Genomic DNA, 15,326 nt, shown 5'->3' on the forward strand with positions numbered 1-15,326 from the left:
AGCCAGGAAGGGGGGGGGTGGGGTGGGGAGAAGGTGTTCTAAGGTTTGGTTTTACTTCCTAATATCTTTATTTGATTGGTAATAAATTAAATTGATTTTGTTTCTTCCCCAAGTTGAGCCTGTCTTTTGCCCGTGACCATCATTGGTGAGTGATCCCTCCCTGTCCTTGTATCGACCCACGAGTGTTTCTTTATATTTTCTCCTCCCCATCCCACCCAGGCCAGTGCAGGGGTGAAGTGAGCAAGCAGCCTCCTGGTTCTTTGTTGCTGGCTAGGCTGAAACCACAACAGTCAATAAGCATAAATAAAGAGGATCCACAAAATTTTAAAAAAAGCCTTTGATAAGGTTTCATACCAGAAGTTATTTACAAAGGTGCCCTGGGATAGAGGAAAGTTTCTTGTGTGGCTCAAAGATAGAAAGGCAAAGGTAAAACTTACTGGTCACTCCTTTAGGTTGCAGAAGCAAGAGAGGATGACTGATGACTGGCATCAGTTTTATGCAATACCATCAGCATGTATGAGAAAGGAACAAAGAGCAAGTTCTTTGCTGACAATAACAAACTCTTTGGGTTGTTATCAGCATGGCAGTTTACTAAGAACTCCAAAAGAACCCCAGAGAACTCACTGGGAAAAACATGGCAAAAAAGCTTCACCAGAGATATGTCAGGTAACACACCAATAGAAAAGTAGCCTAAACCACACTACTGCTGTATTGATCTGTGAACTGGCTGTTACAGCTCAGAGAAGAGCTACTGAGGTTGCTGCCAACAGATCTCAAATTATTAGTTGATTAGGCACTGGCAGCCAAACACAAAAAGTGTGCTAGACATCATTAGGAAGGGCACTTAACCACAAACAGCACAAAACAAAACAAAAAAGCCCCCCCCCCCCCAAAACACTGAGGACTGCTGTATCAAACTTTGCTTCCTTCATGTCATGAGTATGATGTGTCTGACCTCTGCATCTCAAGGAGGACACAGTTAGAAGGTAGAAAAGGGCAACAGAAATTATCACAGAAAGGGAGAAACTGCTTTAAAAATAAGTTTAGAAGGCCAGAAACTGTGTGATTTAGAGAGAAGGCTGAGAGAGATAAGATCAAGTTTTACACCACGACAAAGGCAATGGATAAGGTGAATAAGGGGTTTGCTTTCAGCAAGTACTACAATGCTAAGATTAGGGAACACTTAACAAAACTAACTGGAGATCAGTTTAACACAGGCAAAGAAAGCACTTTACAAAACAGCTGGTGAACTTCTGGGGCTTGCTGCCACAAAAGACTATAGGGTTGACAGTATCAGCAGGTTCAAAATGGATTAAATAAATTCATGGCTGACAGCTCTATAAAAAAAACCTAAAAAGCCTAGACAGGAACATACCCTCAAACATGCATTGATAGAACAGATCTAGTTGGTGGGAGAAATACAGGGAAATGAACAGGGAAGGTGGCCTGGTTTGCAAGTTCTCCTTGAATTTTACCTCCTATTGCCATTATCTGTGACAAAATATATACTACAGGGGACTATTAATCTGAACCAGCAGAGTATTTTTTAATTTATGAAAATGTAGCTGAAATCCTCAGAAATAACTGCTAATTTGTAGAAAAAAATCTTTAATAGATATGGACATTCTTCCTTATTCTCTGGCTTCCATCAGCCTAACATGAAATAAAATCTACTTGTACAACATTTGTGCTAGCACTAGGTGTGGGGACCACCTGCTTCATGGACAGACCACAAGCAAAAGTTACAGCCTGGATGCAAGGCTGGCATACTTGAGATTCAGTTTAAAAGCTTTACCATACCTCATGTAGAGGGACAGACCCAGACCCAAAAGACCTCAGAATGCACCACCTTTGAAAAAGTAAAGCTTTCCATTTACTTGCTTCCCTACTCTGGCTAATAAGCATTTGGATGTTGAGATGAGTCAAAAAATCCCCACATCAGTATTTATGCTCTATTACAGTTACCCTCAATGTTTTATTTCCAAACGGTTTCTATACCCTTCACAGGCTAAAAGGGATATCATAATTCAGACAGCATGGTCAAATCACAGTACAATAGTTAAGTCATAACTGGCCACACACACAAAACCTACAGGAAAACCCAGATCTGCACTAACTTCTTTCACAGAGATTGAAAATAACATATGTTACTTTGAGTTGGTATGAACAAAGGGCTAGTAGCTAACTCAAGGTTATTTGAATTCTTGGCTAAGAGTTTATCTCCATCTTTTTGACTCATGAACACTCAGTGGATTTTTCAGCCTTTAAAAGCAGCATGCAATGAAAAAATTTAACTAACAGTTCGCTTCCAATATCCAACTTGTTAATCACCTTTTCGATTTCAAAATTAATCTCTGCCATAACATTCAGCAAAAAGCTACATTATACACATATTAGACTAAATGATATACAATAAAATACATACATGCCACATTTCATGTGTTTCCCATTCACTACACTTACCTGCATTTCTTCTTTTGTGAAACTGGCTGCTTCATCTCCCAGCTCATGTAGATACATGCAGTCTGGTTTTGGACACTGCATATTTTTTAGAAAATAACTGCAATATTTTGTTGTACCTAATGATGCCTGAAGAAGAAAAAAAATCATTACTTAAGTACTGGAGGTTAAGAATGCTTTTTACAGTATAAGAAAAACAAAAAGTTATATTTGCAAAAAAAAATCCTTCCCAAGATTTGGAGTTCCATCATAATGCAGTGTTTGATGCAGATGGACTAGGAAGTCCATTTGTAAGAAGTCTATATACTTGAGGATTAGATAATTAGGATGTATTTCTACTTTCATCCAAACTAAACTCTAAAATAAGAGCCTCAGTAAATATTTGCATTCATAATCATAAGAAGCCAAATAAATAGTTAAGAATTCATATTACATGAAACCAGTTAATGTTTTGTAGCAGGGTCAGGAAATGAATATTCAACTAGATGATTTTCTGTAGCCACCAATGTGGCCAAGTCAGCCTGAATACCTGTTTACACAAATACTAAAAGGAAAAAACTTGCATTTCCCAGGGAGCTTTTGAGAGGTGTGGTGTTTGGACTACAGAATTGCTCTGTAAAAGCAAATAACTGGGTTTTCACACTGCGCTATTAAGCTACACAGTAAAAAAGCCACTGTGGGAAGGGGAAGGTGGTGCATCTCTTTCTTTGTCTCAAACTTTTGTTTTAAGAAGTTACCTGCTAATCTCCTGGAGTTATCTGCTAACTTCCTGGAGCCTGCTGGAGGCTCACTGAACTTCCATGTTGTGATTAATGCTATGAAAATAGGTCAAAACCCAATAAACTGGACATTTTTGTTCATCAACACAAGAATATCGATACAAGCAAAATTTTATACTATGCCCTGATATTAGTGTCCTAGCACACACACAAAAGAATGTAAAAATATTACCACCTTAAGTGTTCTGCCGTCTACCACCACATTATTGACGCATTGTATGGCTCTGAGAGCATCTTCTGACCGGATGTAGGTTACATATGCACTGGCACTTGGACCCTAGAAAGAAAACATACCGTTTTTTTTTTTAGTCCCCCCAGACAGATCTGAACATTAAGTTGCCTTTTTAGCAGCTCACTTCATAAACTGGTATATTCACAGCTAGATGTTTTTAACAGGAAAACTGACAAAAATGGTAGAATTCATAAAAACTTAAATGTGATGCATAAAGAATGGGGAAAAGAAGAAATGCATCAAAATGTTGTTTGAAAGTTCTAAAAATAATTAAAGGCGTTCTATCCCTGAAATGCAGATTAGTCAATAAATGCCACATTGCTGCTGCTTTGAAGGTTTTTATCCTGTCTCCCAGTTTTTAATCTTTCTACATTGCATCTTGCATCCAACTTTGAAAGTCTGGTTGGACAACGTCTCAGTAACTTAACAGTAATTTGATTTTTGCAATGCTGTATTTTTTTTTCTTTTTACTTCTTTAACATATTGCTTAATCAGAAATAGGGAGCCCCAGATTTACTCTGCACACATGTATTTTCTCTAAAGGAATAAGAAAATCACAAGGGCTTCTGACTTACCTGTGACCCCGCATATGATGTGCTGTTATTAATGACAACTTTATGTATTTTACCAAACTTCCCAAAATATTCTGGTCGTTTCAAAACCTACAAGAGAAGAAAGTTAAAGTGGTATACTGGAAAGTTAATTCATACAGGGCTGTACTTATTCTTCTGTGTAACTGTGCAACTTTAATAAAAAACAGGTCTCTTCTACAAAGAGGAGGAGAGCATGTAGATTTGTTTTCCAACATAAAACATGGCTACTTGCAATACAAAGTATGTTGCCACTGCAGTAAAGAACTTAAATGAGGGATATTCCACATTTTATGTTGTATTTTTTTAAATTTCTTTTGGTACTCAGACTACCCAAACCCTACCCTGGCAAGATACATCCCATTCAGCATGAAATATTCCTGTATGTATCTATTTTATAATTTGAGGAAAAAATAAAAATCACATTCATTCCAGTTTTAAAATAAATAACCATCTTAAATTTGCATTCAGATATATTAACTGCTAGGAACAAAATGCTGAATCCTGACTCACTTACTCCACTCCAAAGAGAAAGAGAGTAAAGCAATTAGCTTGAGATAGCCTCAAGTTTTCAGACAACCAGACTAAATACAGGAAAACAATATATGGCACTTCCCACGGGCAAGAAAAAATGTTTCAGAATCAACATCACGCTGAAATAGATGAGCAACTATCACATCCCTGAAGGGAAAAAAAAACAAACCCAAAACCACTCCTGTCTTGCCCTTCCCTGCATCAGTAATAACACACCATTTAGGGATCCTGTGCAAAGCAGGAACATTTCTAGCATATTAAGCAACTCTGTTGAATAACGATTACCTGTGTGCCAATGGAATTGGCAATATATCTGACACATTTGGTCCCAAAAGCCTTTTCTTTTTTTTTTTCTATCCCCGTGACAGAAGGAGGTGCAGAAGTACTGACTACTCAGACTGAAGCTAGATAAGCTAAGGGTATTTCTAGTTCTAGAGAATAACCTCAGCAGTTAAAATGGAAGATGCATTTCCGCAGCTCCATCTTCATATTAACACTGGATAGTACAGTTAAACTGTACTGATCCAAGAACTTCTTTACCTAACCACCTCCTCTCCCTTCTCAAGGGAGCATCAATGTCTTCAAGATCTAAAAGCGTTAATCACATTTGGAACATCCTGTAGAACTGCAGGGCACATTGTGTAGACAACCAGTCACTCACTGGTCTCCTCTGACTGCTCTTCACTTGATCTACAGCCTCTTGAGAGATCCTACACCCACTCTCGGGCATCATTCCAGAGACGACTGACAATCCTGACTAAAGCAGAAGACTTTCTTCAAGTGTCTTGCAGATTATACTCCTGATGAGATGTGGCAGCATGGCCTTCACAATTTTCACAAGAGCATGTCAACAGAAGTGGATCCACCTGTAGTCCATTATGATCCACGAATCTATTTCCAGAAACAGTAAATAGCAGCCAATCTCCCCTTCTAATTCATCTTTATTTGTGCGGGATTTTTTTGCTTGCTTAGGTGGAAAACTTGAATATATTGAATACTTTTGTTTTTTAGTCCACCTCTCTCTTTCAGGCTAGGTTTCTTGGAAATCAAGTCATCTTTCTGCTATATGCAATATTCAGTAAGTACACATTATCTTCTGGTACATCAGTGAGAATACTGCTACCACCAAACCTAGTACAACACACATATAACCCCCCTTACTACACCAATAAACCCACTTCTAATTACTTCAAGTATTCAGTGTGGAATTATCTGAGGTTAAAAAAAATTTAACTGTATATATTATTATTTCTCTTACTCACAAATCCTCTATCTGGTCAAAGAAACTGAATACATTTTTCAGTAATAAATAGCACCAAGCCAGTGTTGACAGTTGCTTGCAAATACTTGTTGCTACATTCTTGCAGAAACTGGTTACATACTAGATCAGTTTAACTTTGATTTTTCTCTTCCCTTCATATCCCTCCTTTTTTCCCCCTCCACTAAAAGCAGCTTTTTACATTTGTTCCTTCCCAGCCTACCAAAATGCAGCCCATACTCTGTGAGTCCTCAGAAACAGCCACTTCTGTTTGAGATTTCTCCACACAATTTAGTCCAACCAGGTGAATTTAATGTGGCACAGTCATTTTGAAGACATCTATCTTATCCTGTAGTACATTTCCTCCATATTCTAATTCAAGGTACTTTTACTCATTAGCACTAATTCCATTAGCCACCTGCAGCTGGCTGATGATGGAAGTAAATAAAACATTTTAAACACAATCAGTTTTCTCAAATGAAAAGCTTCTTTTTGATGATGCAGACTAGCAAGCCAACTCTTTCCTGGGTCTTCCTCTTACTAAATTTTTTCCCCCTCAACTGACATCAGCCTTACGCTCCTTCCTAGTTACACTTCAAGTGTTGGCTTTTTTCTTCTGTCCCTACAGGTTTGTGCTACACTACATTTGTTTATAATCCAACCAAGCTCCCGTTTTAGAATTGGTGGTGCATGACACAGCTGTATAGTGCCAGCAGATCCAGCCTAAGAAAATAAGTACCTAAAAAAATCCTTAAGTTTATTTTTAGCTTATCAACAAGCCATTTTTAAACAAATACAAAGAACAATTTCCTTAAACAGAGAATCTGTACTCCCAAAAGCAGAGACAAAACCTTTACTGAGGTTATTTTAGAGGAGAAAGCTGAGGAGGTTCCCTTAAGAAGTGGGGGCCTCAGCAGCAGTGAACCTTTTCAATGCTGCTTCATTTTGTACCCATCAGAGACACAGACAAGGGTGTACAAGGGTATTCCAATGGTTCCTTGACCGTAGGTTAAGAGCAAGATCTGCAAGTGTGAACCACTCACCTCTGGATCTGCTAGGCGCTGAGACAGCCCTACCACGAAGACAAGGTTCTTCTGTACAACCCGTACACTGGCCAAGTGTTTGCGATTCTCTGATATCTTCTGTTTCCTCTCATTTTGTTTCTGTTTCTTTTCATTTTTTATCCTTTGCAGCTCTTCCTGGGAGAGTGGTTTGTACACTGCTGGATCTTCTGGATATGGCTAAATATAACAAATACCATTAAAAACAACCCATATAAGAAACAACACATTTGAAAATCATTAATCTCAAAGTTTTAATGCACAAATTTCTTTCTTCTGTTACACTGTTCTGATTGTTATGGCCAGCCACATTTTAGAAGTGGCATATTCACTCCTTTGGGAAAGGCAAACATCTTGTGTATTTTCATGAAATTCTCCTATTTATAGACATAATACTGATTTGGGCAATAGTCACATTTTAACTCAGCTGCCTGGTCAGTTTGGTAACACTACAAGCAGCTGCAACATGACAGCCAACACATCCTGTTAAGATTTTACTAACAGCATAGTAAGCAGGATGAAAGCATGCCCTGCATATTCACTTTGTATTTAGTTGTCTGATACAGATTTGGATACTTAAGTGTATTAACAAAGTAAAGACTACAGGATAAGAAATCAAAATACAAGCAAACTTTGTGGGCCACTGAAATTACAAGACAGTAACACCATTTCACAGCTGCGTTTTTACATGGTTAACTTCTCCTAGTGAAGAGGCAGTTTCAATACAGTTACTGCACACTGATTTAATAGTATTCTTGCCATGCTTGTGTATCAGTCTGAAACTTGGGCTTTATCTTCCCTGGACAAAGGTGATTTTTTAACCTCAAGATTATCGTCTACAGATAACTCCTCAAACACAGACACAACACTATAGATTTTAGTCTCAAAAGTATCTAGCAGAAGTACAAGTGTCCTCAGAGTTACCTAGAAAGACTGCTCTATTCATGCAGAGCATTTCTATAAAGGCATTATTTTAGCCTGGTCTTGTAGACTACAGTGCACTGTCCTCTGCCCCAGATTAGTCCTCAAAGCAGTCCAATATTCCTTACCTGTCCTAGTTTTCTCAGACTGAAAAGTTAGATTTCACACTTCATATACAAAGCAATGCTAAGCACAGAAGCAAGTATATAAAAACATCTCCAACAAAAAAAAAAAGTGTTTCTAAACACCGAGATGAAATAAAAAATGAGTACAGGAGATGTGCATTAAGGTAAAGACTTAAGATAAAGAAGTTAAGCTCACCAATATGTTTAACTAAGTTCTTTGCTTGTACTACCATAACCAAAGGTTTCAGTGTGCAAGTCCAACAAAAATTAATTTAACTGTTTCCTCACTGTCCTCTGTTAATGGTACAATACAAAACTAGCAGTCATACTAAACGACCTGAGAAAAATCTACAGCAGCAGATGAAAATAAGGTTTAAGTTCAAAGCATATATTCCCATACTTGCATGATGCTACTGAAAGAGCCACCAAGTCCTCAGACCTGACAGTCTTCTGAGTACATCCTCAAACAAAACAAGATTGATTTTACAGTTTAAAGAGTTTAAAGTTCAGTATCATTATGCTATACTTGAGACATGTTCTGAAAATATGCTGCAGCCAACTTCAGCAGATGGCATCTCATGGTTAAATGCCGAGTCCTCTGGAACATGTTTTTAGTATCACAAAGGAATTTAAACTTGTACAATACTCTAGGAGTAGCCAAAGGTACACAACTAAGTCCTTAACATGAAAACACAATAAGGACTCCTGTTACCCTTGAAGAACAGTTAAAACAGTATCATTTCTTAAAAAATTATGTTATTCCCAAGTAACACTGAATAACTTACACAGATTTCACAATATACTTGATGAACAGCAATGACCTGTTAGTAGGCTCATTTGAGATTAGCTATAGCCAATGATTACCTTGAGCTTTAACATATGTACACGTGAGGACTTCGGAGACGCAGAATAATTCTGCAAGGCATTTCACTTATTTAAAGAGCTTTCTCAAAGTCTGTGTTAGTCAATCATGTAGAATAAAGAATAGATATTGTTTTGTTTTAGGGAAGGGAAAGACTGCTCAGCAAAGAGAGAGTTAATTCAGTTATCACAGCCAAGCTGAGTTCAGGTAGGAATGGGAAGAAAACAAGTGCACCAGTGTAAGGTAGATATAGTTCCAAAAATAAAATAGCTCGCCCTACATGAAGTGATGTGGTATCATAACCACAATCCATCCTCTCACAGGTAAATTCCTTCTCCACCTCCCATACTATGCAAGGCAAGGCTTGTAAGCGTGCTGCTCTCTGGTACTGTGCAAGAAATGAACCCATGGTTTTCAGCAGGTTCAGTAAGGCTCCTGAAGGTCCAGGAAAACTACAGCAAACAGTGCCAAAGTTCATCAGCTTCTTTCTTGCCAAGTATAGCCACATTCAGAGCATATTCTCAAATGAGAAGCAAGTCAGACAGTATGTTCCTTCTCTGTACAGTTATTTGCTACTGAAGGTCCTGAACATTAGTCACGAAACATCCCAGGTAGCTCAAGCATAACCCTGAGCAGAACATTTATTTATCCATAGTAAAACTAGTAGTTTTTAATTGTGCAGGAAAGCACAAGAACTGCTGGGAGACACACAACTAAAGAGCAACTTCAGAATCAGGGAAGAGAAACGTCTTCATCTCAGCAGAAAGTACAAGACTGCCTGAATAAGGATTTCAATCATTAAGGAGTAGCAGCAGTTGATTTGCCACCATGGATAACAGCACTTGTTTGAGCAACAGAATCATCAAAAGTTCTTGCTAGATACTGTAGAGCTGTATAATATATAAAATGTTTCACATGTATGTTTATAACTCTTATGACATGTTTAATGCCTCTAAGGAATATTAGTAGTTGGATATCCTGACTTGCAGGACCTGTAAATGAATCTGCGTGCACCTCTTGAATCCCAAGAATAAAACAGAAACCCAATCCTAAGAAGTGATAGACGATTTTCCGATCTATATATAATGTGTGGCATAACAGATAAGAGATACTGCAAATTTAAGGAGGGAGGAAGGCAAGTAAGCACAGCACCAACATTTCAGAGGCTAATTCTAAACAATAGTATTAGAAATTCTGTTCCTTTCAAATAGGGACATAAAGTCAGACTACAAATATGACAATAAATGATTTCATCTTCAGAGTGACGGCTGCCCACAGTGTTGAAGTTCATGAACTCAGATGATAGTTCAGCTACAGACAGAACGCACGCAGGGAAGGATGGCAGAACATGGCTCTGAAAGCCAAGCAAGGTGGATTGACTGCTGGTGTATCTTACAGTACTGTTTCATCTGCTTACTCTCTGTCCAACCCTACAAAATAGGGGTAGGACCACAAGTACCAGAAGCAATCAGGTCTTGCAACAGCTAAAGTGGCAATGCTACTTACATGACTTCTTTTTTTTTTTTTCTTTTTTTTCTTTTTTTTTTTCTTTTTTTTTTTTTTTTTTTTTAAACAAGAAGTATAAGATACTTGTTTAACCTACTATTACCAATGCCTTAGCTGGTAGAGGATTTGAGATCCAAGCAAAGTAGCTACATCAAGTATTACCAGCATTTATGTATTTTCAGATGCAAGACATTAAGAGATGTCAACACCACTGATTCACTGACTAAGTTTAGCTGACACCTTCCACTTAAGTTATACAAATCCTCTTCAGCAAAAACCATGGAAGCCACCTGAACAAGATGTGCCAACATGGAAAGTGACTGGATTTTGTTTACACTAACTGCAAGTTGCTGGTAGTCCTACGAGAACTTCATCAAAAGTTCAAATGTCTCTTCTGTAGTCTCGTTTCTTTAATCAGAGATGGCCCTTGATGAATTCTCAGTCTTCCTGACTAAGTTTGTCTTGTCATTAAGTTTTGGTTTCTTTCAGACTTTTTTCCCCACATTCTCCCAACTGATGAAAGCTGAGCTGGGATTTATCAAGCACTTTGCTTTTGTCATTCCCAGATGGGTCACATTCCTTCCACACAATGGATGTACCAACATTTGCCAGTTGTTGCCTTGCTACCAAATAGATTCTGAAATGAGAAATACAGAGAAAGTCAATAAGGTTTATGCATAGTATACACCATACTACTTATATCAAGAATAAAAAAATAGCTATTTCCTATATACTTCTAAGTATCAGTTGTTGCACCAAACTACTCAGTTGTGGGATTAAAAGCAACAGAGGAAACAACTGACATTTGGAGACTGTGCATTAAGACCAGGTGTTCCTTTTACACAGAAGCAGGAGTCTGTGAAACATGGACAAAAGCATGCTTAAAACATGTCAGTGTCTTGGTCATAAATGTAGCAGTTTACTATTTCTCTCCATCTCTAATACAAGGTGCCAGGAGCAGTAAAGGCCCCTAAGTCAAGGAACTGGAGAACGAGGCAAAGCCACACCACAGGAACAGCTGTGTATCAAGCTATATTATTTGGTGGAAGGGCAAAGCAATTAAGAAGTGTGAAAGAGCTAGGCTTTTTTATCATTGGATTTAAAAACTGCAACAACTGACACTAAGGTCTGAGAGTGTTATGCTGTATTAAAGCAACACAAGGGACTGAAATGGTACATATTATTCATATGATAAACAGTACCTAGGCGGGGGGGGGGGGGGGGGGGGGAGGAGAAGGCAGAAGGAAAGGGGGGTGGGGGGAAGAATCACCACAAAGATAAAAATCACTGCCTTTACAACCAGAACCAGAGTCTGGTGACCTGCAAACCAGCTTTTGGCTACAGTAGCCTCTTTTGAGGACAGCATATTTTCATTCTAATTTGACCAGTTAGTGGCTATTTCACTCACAGTTAAGAAATCAATTGACTGGAAAAAACAGGAAGGCTTACTTAGCATCTTACAATTGACTACACCTACAATTCTGAAGGGCATCAGGAACTCAAAGCAGGTCAATTCTATTTTTTAAAAGGAAGTACTTTTCATAGTTAAGGAATTAAACAGAAACAATTTCCAAATCCATTTCATGTGTTACGACTAACAAGTACTAGTTTCCAACCACCATTCACATTCAATTCATACTAGCACCTTACTTTCACAGATCAGAACAAAGCAAATGTTTGTCTACTACTGTTACTAGCAGGAGGAAACTTAAGACACACTAACTCAATTGACTGCAACCACATGAACATATCTGCACATGCAAGTGTTAAGCTATATAACAGTTCAAGCATGTAGAAGTATTTTCTCCTTAGTAGAAAAAACTAACATCCTTTCTGTGAGAAGTAAACTAGAGAAGCTTAGGAAAATAATGGTATATATGCAATGCACAGTTAAGTTCCATCAAACTAATGGCATAGGTGCCACTTATAGCGTATAGCCAAATTATTTTATCACAGACTTTTCCAAAATCTCGCCCAAACCTTTCAACGAAAATCCCTGGATAGCAAACTTATTCATTGCTCCTCTCCACAGACTAGTGATCAAGCCACTGGAGAACTTGCACTGCATTCAATACCATTGGCACAAATAGCAGTTTTCTGTTATGTAATTGTGCATAACATACTCAGCCTTGCTTTAATGTATGTTTATTCACAGTCCACTTTGCAGTCAGTATCCTGCACTGGTATACACATTATAAACATGACATACGTGTTAAAACCATAGCACCTACTATAAACTTTCCTGCAAAAATTTTGTTGCTTTGGTATTTTTTGTGCTCCAGCATTTTAAGTGGTCACAACCAATACACACCACAGTAGATATGAATTTGAAAACTGCTTAGATCTTTTTGCCAGAAACCTTACTACACACAGATAAGAACTATTTAGGCACACTGCACACAAAAACACATACCTGGTTCAGATGGTCCAGCACACTTCAAAAGGTGGCTTCTTCAGACTTATTTGATGCTGCCATCAATTGTGTAGCTCAAAATTATTTATTCCCAAGATCCTAATAGTGTCTCTGTGCCACAATGTCTTTGTCACGAAAGGAGTGTACTCCTCAGCCTCCTCCATGCAAATCTCCTACAATCCAGCAACACAGCTGCAACTCTACTCAAGAACATCTTGCAGTCCATGCATGAAGAAAATATCAGGAACATAATCCTCATCCATTGTGAAAGAAGAGGTCTCCTTCCTCTCCTGGAATGGTTGGTGTTTTTCATTCCAATTGTAGCACTCATTCTAGCTTTCCTCCCAAAAGTGTTTTTCTGAGCAAACTGTATCCAATTCAGCAAAGTATTTGCACATCCAATCACATGCCAGATTATTCCACATTAAAAAGTTCAGCTGTGGCAGTATCCATATTTCAAACAATTCAGATACCCAGAGGCAGTGAATAGCATGCTGCTTCTGTGATTTTTCAGATACATTCCACAAACTTCCAATAATGAACAGGCAGAGATGAATCAAATCGTTGTTGGCAAAAAGTAGCTTAATAAATCCAGGTAAATGAAGCAACTTAGACAAGGAAATTCCAGAAATCTCATGTTGTACCAGAAGAGTAGAAATTTGCTTGTACTATGAAAATTGCTATACAGCATGTGTCATCTACAGCAGGTATCACATGTAGAAGCTGACTTGGCTGATAACAGGTGGATCTTCCTTGTAGAACATACAGCTCAAATACTGCAGCAAATTTGCGCAATTTGTTAACAAACATACGCTGCTGTGGGATAGCCCTCAGGCTTGCAGAGGCGTCCAAACACAGGTTAGCAGCGATAGCTCTAGTGTAGCCAAAGGCCAAAAGAGCAGCAAGAAAATTACTGGAAGTGCTTACAGAAAGCTGTGGCAGTGAAACCAAGTAAGATTACTTGGGGTCTGAAAAGGGAGCTATGAGACGGGAAGCCAACAAAGGCACAAACCAAGGACAGGATCACAATTAAGTAGCAGGAGAAAGAGGAGACATAAGTAGCTGCGATTACAAGAAGAGGAAGGCCAGGCAAGGAAGTTACAATCGAGGGAAGTCATTGAAGAGAAGAAGATATTAAGAGAGAATTTTATTAAACACTGAAGATAAGGAAATAACGAGGTTAAGCAAAACACTAGAAGGAGGAAGAAAATAATTCAACAGAAAAAGCAGGCAACTTAGTGAAGCTTAAGTTTATAGTTGTGGCCAACCAAAGTATCAGCCAGACATCAATTAAAAGACAGAGAAATTAAGTGTAACTCTCAAAGTACTACCTTTAAGCATTTGGCAACAAGATCAGAATACTAGACAAATAGACTTAGCCTAATTTTGAAATGCTTTAAAGTTTAACACCATTGGATATATTTTCCAATGGTTTTACATGTTTAGTGTCCAGAAAAATATGGATTAAAAGCTCAAGTGCCACCAACAAAGCAAACAGGTGCTTTATAAACTTGCCTCAGACAACTCTGCTAGTTTAGCTGAACCTTGGCCCTCAGCAAACCCCCGACACTGGAAACCTCACTGTCCTTCCTGAAAGGACTTTGTCAGTGCATGAGCACCCCAACTCAAAGGATTTGGTTGGTTTTTTTTTTGCAGTTCTAGCATCAGCACGCCTTGGTTCTGATCCACAGCTTCCCCTATTAATCCAGGTCTAAATTTAACAAACCAAGACTAGCCATTGCACAACAGCTTCAACACATATGCAGATAGAATCCAAAAGATCCAACACCTCACCCTTGATCTAAGCCATGACTAGACGAATGTTTCCCCAAAGGAAAAAGATGTCTTTGGTACCAACACAATGCAAGAGCCTTGTGATATGTGCAAGACAAGCCGCTGTTCCAGGATATTTACCTTTCTGCAAGCAGGACAAAGTCCATTCTCATCAGTGCGGATACGATGCCAACAGAAACGACAAATTTGGTAGCCACAGGTGCAAGGGAAGAAGTTGATGTCATCAATTTCCAGAGGCTCCATGCAAAGGGGGCATTCCACAGGGTCTTCCTTAGCATCAGGGCTGCGAGACATCTTTGTATGTTCGCAGAGCAGCAAAAGTTTATAATAACTTAATAGAACGAGAAGGTCAGCACTTGAAGGTCTGCAAGAGAGAGGCAGGGGGGAAAGAAAAAAGTGATTAGTACTTTTGACAACCTTTCTTTTGCACCTTTTAATATTTCAGTTCTTTCCTTCTCCCCACACAAATTACCTACTAACACACAAGTTACTCCCTAATAAACTTGAGTGTCTCTTGCTACTTAAAAGTCACACAAGTTATGTGAAAGATGGTACTGGTGATGTACCTCCTTACCTGGATAGGCAAGCACTTCTTCAGCAGTTTACTAACCTATTTGTGTTTCAGACTGTACAGTTGCAAAGAAATGCTTAACAGCATATACCATACATTGCTTCTAAGTTCTGCCATTTCCTTTAACTATTGCTTTCTTGAAGTTTTTTACAAATCCAAAGTCAAATCCTTGAATGCAGGACTTCATGTTTAAGATGAATATATTCCTTTGCTCAGAGAC

The 15,326-nt window shown here is 38.4% G+C and overlaps 1 protein-coding gene across 8 annotated transcripts in view; it reads right to left on the reverse strand.

Annotated features, from left to right (window-relative positions):
• The window catches only part of CNOT4 (CCR4-NOT transcription complex subunit 4), an 85,423-nt gene that overhangs the window by 32,073 nt on the left and 38,024 nt on the right, over positions 1-15,326 (reverse strand). For all 8 annotated transcript variants that reach the window (XM_052774374.1, XM_052774371.1, XM_052774369.1 and 5 more), the window contains exons 2-6: positions 14,656-14,899; positions 6,897-7,094; positions 4,047-4,133; positions 3,415-3,516; positions 2,464-2,589 (exon numbers count right to left, since the gene is read on the reverse strand). In XM_052774374.1, coding sequence (XP_052630334.1) covers positions 2,464-2,589; positions 3,415-3,516; positions 4,047-4,133; positions 6,897-7,094; positions 14,656-14,829 — 687 coding nt within the window. In that variant the 5' untranslated portion in view covers positions 14,830-14,899. The remainder of the gene's footprint in view (positions 1-2,463; positions 2,590-3,414; positions 3,517-4,046; positions 4,134-6,896; positions 7,095-14,655; positions 14,900-15,326) is intronic.

Source organism: Harpia harpyja, chromosome 23, assembly GCF_026419915.1.
Source record: "Harpia harpyja isolate bHarHar1 chromosome 23, bHarHar1 primary haplotype, whole genome shotgun sequence".
Classification (NCBI taxonomy): domain Eukaryota; kingdom Metazoa; phylum Chordata; class Aves; order Accipitriformes; family Accipitridae; genus Harpia; species Harpia harpyja.